This window comes from Pleurodeles waltl, chromosome 4_1 (genome assembly GCF_031143425.1).
Source record: "Pleurodeles waltl isolate 20211129_DDA chromosome 4_1, aPleWal1.hap1.20221129, whole genome shotgun sequence".
Taxonomy (NCBI): Eukaryota; Metazoa; Chordata; class Amphibia; order Caudata; family Salamandridae; genus Pleurodeles; species Pleurodeles waltl.
This window is the reverse complement of record NC_090442.1, coordinates 975,840,601-975,855,202: the sequence shown is the minus strand read 5'-3', so window position 1 is coordinate 975,855,202 and position 14,602 is coordinate 975,840,601. Positions and strand designations below refer to the sequence as shown.

The window sequence follows — 14,602 nt, the reverse complement described above, 5'->3', positions numbered from 1 at the left end:
TGTTGCTAGGGTGTTATTCAACTTGTCCTATTAATTTGATCCCAGCATATTCAGAAATACTGCACCTGTCTTACTGATGTTAGTCACATCTGTTCGCCTTAAAGGTGTGTTTTGCAAAAATAAATAAATTAAAGTGAATGAAAACTAACGTTGAAACACTGATGAGGGCACTTTTTGGCTCCAGTGATGTCACGGGGACCATTGCACGTTGCAGAAATAGAGCTGGTGTCCACTGTTGGTGCAGGAGAGCAGTTGAAGAGTTTCCAGCACCCTGCTTTCCTGCTGCCTGGAATTGTCAAAAGGTGAGGAGTCTGCAAGTAGGTATAGTATCCACCAGAAAGAGCATTACCGATAGTGATTAACTTTTTCATCAGGCCAACCGCTGCAGATTTTCTCCCAAACAATAAAAGCCATTGAAGTTTAAGGAAACGGCTTGTAAGTTCTGCCGAGAGCATCTAGACAAAGTTGGATTAAACCAGCCACCAACCATTGAGGGCTTTCTGGAAACAGTATATCCAAAAATGTCTTTCCACCGCACTATGGGACCAGTTTGCATTGCCCTTGCCAATAGCTCACACAAGTCACTGAGAAGCAGCTCACCAAAGATGGCTAAAGTGGGGGGGGGGGGGGGGGGGGGGCGGCAAACCCAGCAGAAGCTCAAAAGCATCCAAAGTATTTCTCTGCCAGAGACGGGAAAAAAAACAGGAGGATGCTGTGAAATCAAGAACTTTTGTGGCACTTTGACTGTGGTGGGTTGAGCTTACATTGCAGTATATTCCTGTCTGTGGGGTTCACCTCATAAATGTTGATTAGCACTGGGGATGTAGAGGTGATGCTCCTCTACAAGAGCTAGTAATTACGAGTTGTGGCTGTTCCCTAGCACATAAGAACTAAAAGGTATGTTAATGGAACTCAGAAGGTGGCCAGGACCTGGGATGTGGTAAAGGGGCAACTCTGTCGCTCACTTCATTTGTTTGAACTAAGGCCTTGTTTCTGGCCTTGGTTTGAAGGGCAATGATGCATTCAAGATTTCTGACCGGCTTGTCATTTTTACATTGTTGGGTATTCCTATTATTGAAAAAGTAGCACAGCCAATTTGCACCACTGGCTTTGGTCCCCATGTTCTATGTTGACACTGAAGAATAAAATAATCTAGAATATAGTTCTGTACTACACCCTAACAAAGTATAAGATGGAGCTTTGAACTGCCTGCCTTTAAAAGGTGAGCTCTGAACTCTTTAGAAGCATTTTAAACAGATTCAGAAGTTTGGCTGTAGTTTATAAGACCACTATGATCAATGGCATCAGTGGACTAATGGTTCTGCATGTAGCCTGGGTGTACATAATGTATCTTACATTTGAATTTAATGTATTATTTCCATCATGCCGTCAAGGACTTACTTGTTAGGAGTACATTTATTGAAACCTATATATCTCTTTAATAGTGGGAAAGAAGATGCTGAAGATGACGAAGTTTTTATTGGTCCAATTGGCCATAAAGAAAAATGTGTTTCCGTTTGTGTTGATGCACAGAAGAGTGAGACTGATGAGAACTGTCCACTGAAACCGAACGACCAGGCACCGTGGAGTCCTCTCAGTGGTGACAAATTTGTGGAGATTTTTAAAGAAGCTCATTTGCTAGCACTGCAGCTGGAAAAATCCAGAGATTCCCCATTAAACAAAGTAACTCAGTCAGCAGTGAAAAATGCAGCAATTGAAAAGTTTGTGCAGGAGTCGAAATCTAAGCTTAATATTTTTCAAAGTGGCCTGGAAAATGCTAAAACTCCAGTTCCGATTAAAAGGGAAACTTACTGTGTGAACGACAGCCCTTTTAATCTGCTCCCACCTTCCATTCAGCAGCGGCTAGAGTTTCCAGTTGAGAAAACATGCCCATCTCCAACTCGCTCTTCGCCATCTCGATGCAAGCCAAGCCCTCTGAAAGCTAAAACCCCCAGAAAAACGTCTGTGTTACCCACAGAAGCCAAAGAAAAGACTAATGAACTCCAAAGTGCAAAGCGCCCTACAGCAGTTGAGAAAAAAGTAACCTTGAGCAAATTGCAGTCTACAAAGGCAGTTTCAAATGCATCAAAACCCCAGCACCTTGGCGTACCAAAGGTAACTAAAACTGTCATGTTTGTTTTTTACTGTTCTCATTCTGTTTGCAGCACTAGTCTATTGCCGAGCCTTTTTATAAGTAAAAGCAGAATAATTTTACTAATGAAAATTACCCAGAAAATGTTTTTGTGCATATTTAACACGCTTGCCAACCTTCTTATACATACTTGAAATGTTAACTTCCGGAGTGGAAGGCCTGCACCAGTCGTCGTATACCTCATTTTTCATTGCCCTCTGTAATGGACATCCGTTTACTCATTCCCTGAAATAAAGGAGGATAGAAATGTGAGCCAAAGCTTGTCTGCCCTAACAAGGGGCCACCTCAGCATAACTTAAGGCATTACGTCCGAAGAGTTCATAGTGCTTGTGGGGATCAAAAACTACATACCGCATTAGCAGTTGTTGCTGCCACCACCTTACTGGGACAATGTTTGTCTGCCTTCATAGCAACATCCTCTTGAACATACCCATACCCCCTTTAATGCCTACATATGTGTGACAGGCATACATCCGTATTCGGCACCTTGTCAAGCTATCCCTATAAAAGACTCCTTTTTGGCCTTTTACTACTTAGAGTTTTTGCCAAGGTTACCTCGGTGTGTCATCTCAATGAGTTGTAATAAACTTGTTTACCCTTATGAGGATGATTGGCACCCAGGCAGCAATGTGCTCTTTTGTTCAACTAGTGGACCTTTTGTTAGAACAGGTACCTATGGTGACTCTCAAATTCTATTTAAAAAATATATATATTCAGTTTTCAAGTGGATGCACCATAAACTGCCACCTTAATCTTAATATATTGCAGGTCATAGTTTTTTCATAATCTCAAATTCTGTTTTACTGTCTGTTTGAACTTCTAGTTGTCCAAATACTTCAATGCTTGCAAGATCTTTTCAGACCTTTTGTCTTCTGACTGTTGTCCTCTCCCTATTTGGACGTACAATATTCCTGTTTTTCCACATCATTGTTTTGGGGAATATGCTTGAACATGTGCCAAAGTGGTTCCTAGATTTGTCTCCATATTTAGACTACTGTATTTTAACTAGGGTCCTATTGAGGCAAAGAGATTCCCCTCCCGCTAATTTCACACTGATCATAAAAGATGGTCATCAGAATCTGGAATTGTGAACCAAAGGTCCGAGTGCTGGTGTGGGTGTGAGAACATGGTCCAGCATATATCCACAAACATTCTTCCAAATCCATTCTTCTACATCAACATCATGGTGCCAGAGACAAATATTCGAACTCATTTTTGCCACATTATATCTGAATAAACTTGGCATTTTCTGCTAGTCCTTGTCAGCTGTGTATGCGAACCAATGCCCCCATGATAGCTTCACCACAATATTGAGTGAACACATATCTGAAGAGTCAGTCAGGAATATTTTTTGATGCAAGGGAAAACTTTAGCCTCCTCATTAGGGATGCTGATGTTTTCCTCCTGTGGGTGTTGATCAGTGCCTTTACTCATTTCTACATTCAGAATTTCTCTGATAGTGGTGGTAGTTCAGACACTATGTTAACATGGAAAAGGTGCTTCCTGCTTTTGAAATTGGACACATTCATGACCGATGCAGTCCTTCACCCACTCATGCGCACGTTTTGCTGAGAGGAGCATAGACATAATCTTCTACTTCAACAAGAGGTTCAAGTAGGGCACTATTTCATAGTTCAAGGGACCCAGAAAACCAGCCAATGAGGAGTCGCTGCATGCACAGAACGCATAAGCAGGAGATGCGGTTTTGACCATTGAGCTGCTAATGTCATAAATCTTTTGCAGTGCATGCAGAAGTACTTTTTGTCTGAGAACAAAAAAAATAAAATACCCCAAATGTGTTGAACAATGTATGTATCGTCACACATTTTGTAGAAAATGCTATCCTTAGTGAGGGCTAGGTATACCATGTCAGTAATCCCTGACATGGTATACCTAGCCATTTCCATTTGTGTGTTTTTTCCCACCACTAAGTATGTATCCTGCAGTCTACAAATGTGCACTAGAATACCATTTGGGTAATTGCATGTTCAGCAGTCGTTTTTCCCTGGGACGTAGTCTGAATGGTTTAGTTGCAGGCCAAAGAGACCTTATTATTCACTGCTGGTTATAAATGGCTTGTCTATTAATGCTTGCTTTCTGAACTTTTGACAAGTATTTGTGCTAAATTATTGAAATGATTGCAGTTAAATTAGAAAACCTGTTTTGAGTTTCTCTAGTAGTTAAAGATTTTCATTAGTTACGATTTTATAAATCGCGGTAGCAGATTAAAGAATTTCTGGAGAGGTAGGTAGCCCCAAATTTGATAATCATTTTGTGAAATATTCTTGTGTCTTAGTAGAAAACCTGTTGGACTGTTAGATTGTAACATCCCCTCATTCAGAGGCAAATGATCTCCTTGTTTGGAAAGACAAGACATAGAGTTTAAATCCAATGATTGGCCACCAGCTAGTTGACTAAGAATGTACCTATATTTAACCATGTAAGCCAGTCGTGTGGGTTTTCCCATAGTTTTTCAATCTAGGCTAACTATTTAGCTTTTTACCTTCAATCATATGGTGAATTGTTAATCTAAGGAAGAGCAATACTGTTTTCTTTGTATTTACATTTTGAAGTCGGTGATGATTTGAGGCACTTGTCATTGACCATATATTTGTCGAACTACCCATCATGGAGTGTGTTCTGTAATCCTAATGCACAGAAAAATAAGATGTCTTTGGGTTGTACAGGATTCTTTTCAATTCTCTAGCAGCTTGTGAAGTGTGCAGTAATGCTTGCTAAAAGGATTCGAAGGCCTCACTCATCAGTTTAGTTGTGTCCAGCAACTTGCTGTTACTCAGTGTGGAGAAACATTCTCTGAGTGGTACAAGGCACATAAAATGAGTACAAAGACAATGTCTATGTCTTTGCAAAGGTATGTTGGGCAGCATGATTTCCCTTAGATGCTCCCTGCGAAGCCAGAGAACTGTTTGATATGGTGGTGGTCAAGAACATTTTGGATTGAACTAACATGGTTTTATAAAATGCTACTAACTCAGCAATTTTCTCACACATGACGCGCATCTACTGGCTTAGAAAAGAAGAAAAGCTTAAGTGGTGGACCTGCAGGGGAGACTCTGTAAGGCCAAGTTGCTAGACATGAAATGTTAATCCATCAGCGGTCCACAGATTTGACCAATCTTCACTTCTGAAATAGGTTTGTGATCCGTTGTGTGGCTGTGGAGAAGGAGCTGCTGGGGCAGCAAAGGAGGTGGTTATTGTGCTTGTTTCAGTAATCACCCACCTAGGTTTCTGAAAAAGTATTTTAAAATTCTACAGGCAAAACTTTCATCAACAATAATAATTTTTTTTTTAAAAAGCAGGGGTTAGGGGGTGGGTAATGACCCTGTAAGATGACCAAATAGACATCTCTGGTGCTCCCGAACATAGATTCCTACCATAATACCGGGCATCCTATTCAAATTCTTTACCCACGCTGCTCCTTACCTGCCCTTGCATCAATTCTAGTCAGCGTGTGGGCCCTCTGCAAGCACATGCGCAATTCGAGATGAAATGGCTTCTAAAATAGACTTTTGCTGTAGATGTTACCCTACTATGCACTGAACTCTAACATGATGGATCAAGTTGCTGGTGGAGTAGCATGTGGACTCACTGCAAAAGCAGGTTAGCACTCTCCAAGACAGTTATCAACCTGCGAAAATTGGTGAACCCACTTAGATGACGGAATGGAAGACTCCAAGGGTAGATCCCAAAGGGAGATCCCTTGGGAATAATCTGATTTTGTTGGATTCCCTGAAAAAGCTGAGGGGCCATCTACTGAACTCTTTCTGGAGGAATGGATCACCTTGCTCCTTATGCCCAAATGACTCTAAGTTCACCATAGAACAAACACATAGGGCCCTAATTCTGCTGTGGCGGCCTGGACCCACCTCCCCACGGTGATCTTTGCCAGTATTTTCAATTTCAGAGACCGCGTCGCTATCCTGCAATGTGCCCACACAAAATATCCACTGATGTTTGAAGGACACCCCATTTCTATATTCTTAGATTACACAAAGAGAGTACAGGACCAGCAGAAAACTTTCCTTGAGTTTTTTTTAATTTTTTTTTTAAATGTTTTCTTTTTAAATCCGACTGAGATCTTAACCAACATGAAATAAAGTATGATGTTCTGAGCAAAATTGCAGATACACTGAGGGGAAAACGTTGTTCTTTACGACAGGAGGGGGCATTATGACTGGCTGTAAACTTTAGCTAGTTCATCATCACAGGCCCGGGTCATCTTGGTACATATCCAATGGGACCACCTGACCAGTCAGTGTCGCCACCAGGACAATGGAAGAGACTGAAAGATGCCCAGAGAACAGAGAGAATTGTGGTGAGACCAGATTGCACTCTCCAGTCTACAGTGAGGGGGTCCCAGATTCTGAGGGGACACCAGAAACAATAGTTTGACCTGGGCTCAGCCGGGAATGATTCCACTGGCAGTTAAACACTGGGCCCGGCCCGATTGGCCACAGGGGTGGATAGTGCATGAGCCTGCATCCCCCAGTAGAGCACCTGAATTTGTTTCACAATTGGGGCATATTTGAGATGTTGTACCACATAGGTGAGGTGAGATTCTGACATCGTGTGCCGAATCCTTTCTGATTTTGAATGAGAGCTACTTGTGAGACTCTAATATTAAAGATATTCCCTAAGCATGACCGCGGGAGCTCCAGTAATTCAGAGTCTGGCAGCCACGGAGAGGGAGCTTGAGTGCCTCGGCTTCGCACCTTCACAGACCTAACATCTAGCGACGGGGGGGTGGGGTACACAGCTGTTTATTTTGTGCTGTTTCCTTTACTTGCATGTTTTTTTCATTTCTTTAAAGGTGGAGCTGTGGGTATCTGGCGGCCTCTGCCTAAATAAAGACAAGTCTGAAGTCAGTAGAGTGGGTTGTTAGACTGCCAATGGGGTGGAGGGAGTTATACGTGGTTCAGGTTCACAAGTTTGGGTTAGGTTGGGGTTGTTGGTTGTGCTCCTGTGCATAATAGTCCCGCCTGTTCGTCAAATTATACTTTGGTATGAGTTGTGTCTATGGATTGCATCACCTCTGGAGAAATGTGTGATGCTTTGGATGTATAGCTACTCCTGTATTCAAAATTATCACTTTGAATGTTCGAAGTATCGCCCAACATGAGTAATGTAGATCTGTATATGCCTACCCGAAGCACTATAAATTCTTGGTTGTATTTCTCCAAGAAACACACATGAGGGAGGGTCCTCTGTTTTTAAGGAAACGCTGGAGGGGACGTGTGTACATTATTTACTATTCAGGGTATACACGGGGGTGCTGATGTGGGTGGCTTCAGAATTTCCATTACATTGTCGACCCTGAGTGACGATAGTCGTATTCTTGGGTCGTCTTCGATGACAGGGAGGTATGTTTTATATAAATGGCCATGGTTCAAATGTTGATTGCTCAGACTTCTTACCCTCTGGTGTTAGGGAAGCAGCCTCCCCCTATTTAGATGGAGACCTCATACTAGCTGGGTACTGCAATTGTGTATTGGATGGTGCCTTATATAGGATACCTCCCGTTGATCGCACTAAGCCTCACTTAATGGGAGCACTCGAAGATGTGTTGGACGGTTTACATTAACTTGATGTCTGGAGAGACTGACGCCCATCAAAGAGGTCATTCTTCTGCTATACCCCCCCTCATGACAAATGACTTTCATCTTTACTGAAATAGCCCCTATGTAATGGGAATCTTACTTAGTCTGATACCTCTCGGAGCATGCCCCACTCATATTAAGTCTCACAGGTCAGCCAGAGCGTCCTGAGAACCTGTTGTGGTGGCCCGAGTAGGGGTGCTGCTTGTCATCCTGCAAGATATGTGTATTAAAGCGACCTACGGGGTATATAGTCAGTTGGAGAATGATATGAGAAACAACTGGAGAGATTGGAAGTCACGCTTCCTTCTGATCCACAGTAATTGGAGCTATGGCATGCGCCAGGGTGGAGTTGTTGGAATTTTGGCATAGGCTAGAGAGATGTACTTTCACTGCATACCGACAGACTTCATCTAGAGGGTGATAAGACTAGAGAATTATTGGCCCTGTTGGTGTGCCAGGAGGTGCCCAAATCCCCCTTGCTGTCCCTTTATGACAACTCTGGTACCTTAGTCTACACACAGAAGGCTATTAATAGTGTCTTCCATTCCCACCTGTGACCAACATAAGGAACAGCTGTGCCCTCCTCCCTACAGGCTGCAAGATTTTTTAGAAGACATGCCACTTCGAGTCTCGATCATATGGTCCAGGAGACTGCTTTCCAGAGAAAATATCCTTGCTTCTCACCTTGAGACCGTGAAAACCACAGGTAGAGATGGCCTCCCTTTAGAGTTTTATCACAAATACACAGACATCATTGTAGATAAGCTAATGGAGGTGGAGCTTACTGGCCAGTATGGGCGAAGCTTTAATTGTTGTGGTACTGAAACTAGGCAGAGTCCTAATGCTTTCTTCAGCATACCAACCGATATCTCTCCTGAATGTCAATGTGGAACTTCTAAGCGGTATACTATCAGGGCATTTGCTCACACAACTGCCAGTTGCAATCCATAAAAATCAGGTTTTATCCCTAAATGAAACACTGTTCCAACCTACAATGGTTGGCCCACGTCTACCATGCCCTGTCCTATGACTGCCAATGTACAGTACCTTGGGGTCCGCTTCACGAAATACGGCCCATCCTATCTAGCCAAAAATGTGGGGAGAGTGGTGGAGGGACTTCAAGCCTCCACACGGTTCTGGAGGGATCCACGGCTCTCACTCTATGGGTCGCATAGCTATTGTGAAAATGATCATCTTACAATGATGTGAATGCACACACTTCAGGGCAACTTTTATGCAATCACTCAACATTACTTCAAACTATAAGATAGCCTCATAGTAGATATACTCTGGAGAAATGAGCTGAAACGTGTCAAGCAGGCCACACTGCAGGAGACCTTAAGTCTGGGGTGGGGAAGCATTGTATGGAGGTGCCACTCTTAAGACTGTACTATATGGTTGTACACCTGCAACATGTTTCACTGGTTGGAACGGAAGAGAAGCAGCTTATACAGGGTAAGTAACATGGAATATCCTTGCTGATTCTACTCACAAAGCCTTGCAGGTTCCCTCTACTTTTCCCTATATTGGAAGGGAATGGTCTGACAGTGATTCGACATGCGCTCTACACACCAGACATGTCTTTATGGGTCGTGCAACCTTTCCTGCAAATAGCCAACTCTCTTGATACAAAGATGAAGGCTGTAATACCACGTGGGGACCTATATCCTGTAGGACAGTTCCTCACCAAGGATGAGGCTTTAGAATTTTTCTCCCTGGGTTCAGGGCCATTGCCTCCTGTTAGAAATGGGGTCTTTGGTTGACAGTCTGCTTACCCCCTGTTCAAGCAAGGACCCTCACTCTAGTCCGGGTAAATGAGAATCACCCTTAGCTAACCCCTGCTTACCCGCTTGGTAGCTTGGCAGAGCAGTAGGCTTCACTTCAGAGTGCTAGGTGTAGATTATTTGTACCAACACACACAGTAACTTAATGAAAACACCACAAAATGACACAACACGGGGATTAGAAAAATAGGAAATATTTATCTAAACAAAACAAGACCAAAATGACAAAAATCCACAAGTCAAGTTATCAACTAAAAATCATAGTCTTTAAGTAGTTTTAAACACACACTAACACTGTTAGCATGCAAATGTATCTTGGGTGCGTCAAAAATAACCTTGCACCGGCGAGGGTGCGTCAAAAAGGGCTTGTGATGCATCTATTTCACTCATGAGCGAGACCATGCGTTTCTCCTTTCGTAGGGGCGCGTCGTTCCTTCTCTCTGCAGGAGAGTGATGCGTCGATCCGGTCAGCGCACTCAGGTCTGGGCAGGGCTTGCGTTTTTTACAAGCCCAACAGTGCTTGCGTCGGAAATTCAGCCGCACGATGATCCGAAAACCATGCAGCGCAGGTTGCGATCTCCCAGCCTCCATCAGCGATGCTCCGCGTTGTTTCTCCTGCTCCGTGCATCGATTCTTCGTTTGCGTTTCTGGTGAGTGTTGATTTTCAGCTGTGGAGCAGGCGGCGCGTCGTTTCTTCAGCCGCAGATCAGAGTTGCTTCTATCTTTTCCCACCTGGCGGTTTGTGTGTGGATTTCCTCCTCTTAGGCTGCCAGCTTCTCCTTTCAGGGTACCAGGACTGGATGGACACCTCAGGGCAGGGTTGGAGTCAGAGACTCCAGGTGCTGGCAGAGAGAAGTCTTTGCTGTCTCTGAGACTTCAAACAACAGGAGGCACGCTCTAAATCAAGCCTTTGGAGAGTTCTTCTCAAAATGGAAGTCCAGTCTTTGCCCTCTTACTCTGGCAGAAGCAGCAACAGCAGGATAGCTCCACAAAGCACAGTCACAGGCAGGGCAGCTCTTACCCAGTTCTTCAGCTCTTCTCCAGGCAGAGGTTCCTCTGGTTTCCAGACGTGTTTCTGAAGTCTGTATTTGGGTGCCCTTCTTATAACCAATTTCTCCTTTGAAGTAGGCCTACTTCAAAGTAAAGTCTCTTTTGAATGTGAAGTCCTGCCTAGGCCAGGCCAGGCCCCAGACACTCACCAGGGGGTTGGAGACTGCATTGTGTGAGGGCAGGCACAGCTGTTGAGGTGTGAATGACCACTCCTCACCTACCTCCTAGCACAGATGGCTTATCAGGATATACAGGCTACACCCCAGCTGCCTTTGTGTCACTGTCTAGTGTGAGGTGCAACCAGCCCAACTGTCAAACTGACCCAGACAGGGAATCCACAAACGGGCAGAGTCACAGAAATGGTATAAGCAAGAAAATGCTCACTTTTTTCAAAGGGCATTTTCAAACACACAATCTTAAAATCAACTTTACTAAAATGTATTTTTAAATTGTGAGCTCAGAGACCCCAAACTCCACATGTCCATCCGCTCCCAATGGGAATCTATACTTTAATCAGATTTAAAGGTAGCCCCCATGTTAACCTATGAGAGGGACAGGCCTTGCAACAGTGAAAAACGAATTTAGCAATATTTCACAATCTGGACATATAAAACACATTACTATATGTCCTACCTTAACCATACACTGCACCCTGCCCTTGGGGCTACCTAGGGCCTACCTTGGGGGTGTCCTACATGTAAGGAAAGGGAATGTTTAGGCTTGGCAATTGGGTACACTTGCCAAGTCGAATTCACAGTTAAAACTACACACACACAGACACTGCAATGGCAGGTCTGAGACATGATTACAGAGCTACTTATGTGGGTGGCACAACCAGTGCTGCAGGCCCACTAGCAGCATTTGATTTGCAGGCCCTGGCACCTCTAGTGCACTTTACTAGGGACTTAGTGGTAAGTCAAATATGCCAATCATGAATAAGCCAATTACACGCACATTTTGTAAGGAGCACTTGCACTGGTTAGCACTGGTTAGCAGTGGTAAAGGGTCCTAAGTAACAAAAAAGGTAAAATCAGAGTCCAGCACACATCAACAACCTGGGGAACAGAGGCAAAAAGTTAAGAGAGAGACCACACCAAGGATAAAGTCTAACACCTCCAATACATAAAACTCTCAACTACGGCCTGCATGGCCTGACCAATCTTCCACGCAGAGCCACCCCAGTCCAGCACTCTGACAACCCTACTGAATGTGACCCAAGGCAGCAGGCTAATCTCTGGTATATACAGGGTGCAGTGTGAGGACTTGCTGCTACAAGCACTTAACATTCAGACTAAATTGGAGGTAATTTTGGGGAATCCCCTTTACAGCTAAAGAATGAGTGAAGTCCCACGAAGGGGTGCGAACAGTTAGTTCCAACACACGTTTCAAACTCTTGCATTATAATTTTATACATCAAACATATCTCTGTCCACATACTTTGCATGCTATATATATGACCGTAGACCAGCCAGCTGTCCACATTGTGGCCCCCATAGTGGACTTCATACATATTATTTGATCCTGTCCCTCTCTATCCCCTTACTTGCAGGAAATCTTGCACACTGTGAACAGGGCCTCGGGGTGGGTAGGACTGCTTGACATTGGCCAGGTGCCACTGGGCCTCCCTCCTTCCCACCCCCCCACCAAGAAAAAACGAATTCGGAAATGTATTCTTCTCAGCCTAATGTTAGCAAAACACCAAATCATTAAATGGCTTAGCCTGACACCCCGTATACATACAAGTTGTTTGAAGGATATTTCTGAGGAGGTGGTTGTGTAAGAGGTGCAAGCATGTTTGCATTGATGAGAAATTGGAAGGCGCCTAAAGGCCAAGTCCGCTGAGTACTTGAACTGAAGGAACTGCAGGGGCCGACTACTGCAGAAAAGGCACCAATCACCACAATGAATAATCCCTGGTAGTGTTGCGAGAGAGCTCAGGAGATCCTTGGATTCTGGAGGGATGCATCATGAACACCCTTACGCTACCCATCAGATTTATTTCATACCAGTGGCCACGATCACACGCAAGAGCGAAGGGAGGGAGAGGACTAGGTTGCTGATTCTTTGGGTTAGTTAATGGACAGTTATTTAATCTTTCTCTTACCAAGGTGACCTTTTCGGTATAATTAGCTTTGTTCTTATCTTGTGCCAATGCTCACCTTTCTCCGTCCCCAGAGTATACAGGCAGCACTTGTAAAATTATCCTTTCACCGCATCTTGATTTATTCCTCAGGTGAGGTGTTTGTACTGACTGTGGAACAGTGCTTATGTATCTGTTTAAAGTGATCACGCAATGGAACGATTATTATATCCCAAGCTGCATATTATCCACACCGTCCTGACTGCATCCTGTCATATATAACCAGTCAAATGTAATTGAAAAAAAAGTAAAGAAAAATATAAAACAGTCACATGAATGTATTTGAGCCACTCATAGCGGTTTAAAATGTTACATTTCAGCCAAAGACCAGGTTAAAGCTCAGTCCTCTGAAAAAGCCTACAAGCAAGGCAGATTCATCGGAAGACCTACATTCAGATAAGTCAAGTATTGCATCAGATGTAAGCGATTCATCGTTCAACAGCACTCTACCACAAAACAAGAGAGCCCTTCCTACCACAAGCAAGGTAATTTGTCTTACGGTTATGAAAAACTGAACCTAGTTTCTTTGTAGCACAAACTCTTGTGGTGGAAAGGTGGAATACCTTTTACAGCGAGTCATTTTGAAATTAGAAGGAAATGTTATAATACACCCGATTTCAATAGTCACTACCTTGAATTGCACTTCCTTTAGATTTTGGCAACCTAGTGGTGCTCCATCTGCTTACATTAGTAAGAAGTGAAATTAGATGGGCAAATTCCAGGGAGCCTCTTGTCTTCTCTTTAATAATGAGAAATTAGCCTCACATAGGTGCTGTTATTAATCCTCCTATCAAGGGATCCTTGTGCACCTCTTTGGAGCCTCATTTGAAGGTATGGAAAGTGGCCATAGTCTCCTCGTTTTCCTTTCGGTCAAACTTTTGGGACCTTTTCCTTTTTCTCAAAGATTTTCAAACTCTAAACTTTATATTATATATATATATATATATATATATATATATATATATATATATATATATATATATGTGTATATATATATATATATATATATATATATTTTTTTTTTTTTTAAATAAAAGCTACTTGTATTCAGTGAAAATATTCTTGAGTCGCCAATTTTAATCTTCTAGTCAAAATCACATCAGACAAGATAACATGAGTGGCCATCATATGCAAGATTTCCAGCAATAGTCACCACAGTACATCCGTTGCGGTTAGGAGCCGTAACATAAAACAAGTCTTTGTCAAAATGTAATGCCGCTACATAGTGATGCAAAACAGCTGTAAATGTAATGCCCAGAGCTCCTAGGAAATAATAGTAATCTTTCTAGCGACACATGATTTATCACTCAAATATCCACTTTAGATATAATTTAGAAATGCAACTTTTTTTTATCTTAACATCAGCTAATGAGTTTTGACAATACAAACATTTTCGTCTTATATAAACACCTTTCAATTTTATATCAATTCAACCAACCAAAAGCTTCTAATTTAGTAGGCTGTGCTGCACGTAGGAAAGCTACTTGCAGGTACCGGGAGAGCTATTAATTCATGAACTACTCGTTACAGAAGCTTGCTCTAGCTGAAGGTATAACTTTAGGCCTTTTTAATAAACTGCGTTGCCTCACTCCAGGCCCTCCACATGCCATCGTCAACACTACTGCCCTTGTCTTCCCATTCTCCATTTCTGGGCTTTAATTAAGTGGCATTGTGATTTTGTGTTGTGATGCTCGTTGACCCAGTCACCCTGCTTCAATTCATTCATCTTTCCTACACTACTCCTTCTCCTTCCTTTAGGATGTGTTACCATCCAGAAACTTTCCCCTTCCCTGTGAAATTAATTTATTCAGGCCACTGTTGAGATTGTGTTGAAGGGGGCAGCTCAACTGTCTTATTT

At 43.0% G+C, this 14,602-nt stretch overlaps 1 protein-coding gene across 4 annotated transcripts in view; it reads left to right on the top strand.

Annotated features, from left to right (window-relative positions):
* Positions 1-14,602, top strand: part of GTSE1 (G2 and S-phase expressed 1) — a 123,470-nt gene that overhangs the window by 38,545 nt on the left and 70,323 nt on the right. For 3 of the 4 annotated variants that reach the window (XR_011202373.1, XM_069229734.1, XM_069229736.1), the window contains exons 4-5: positions 1,446-2,115; positions 13,065-13,229. Coding sequence is in view for 3 of the 4 variants with exons in the window: in XM_069229734.1 (XP_069085835.1) it covers positions 1,446-2,115; positions 13,065-13,229 (835 nt within the window). In the remaining variant the exon portion in view is untranslated. The remainder of the gene's footprint in view (positions 1-1,445; positions 2,116-13,064; positions 13,230-14,602) is intronic. The other variant, XM_069229735.1, reaches the window with a different exon arrangement.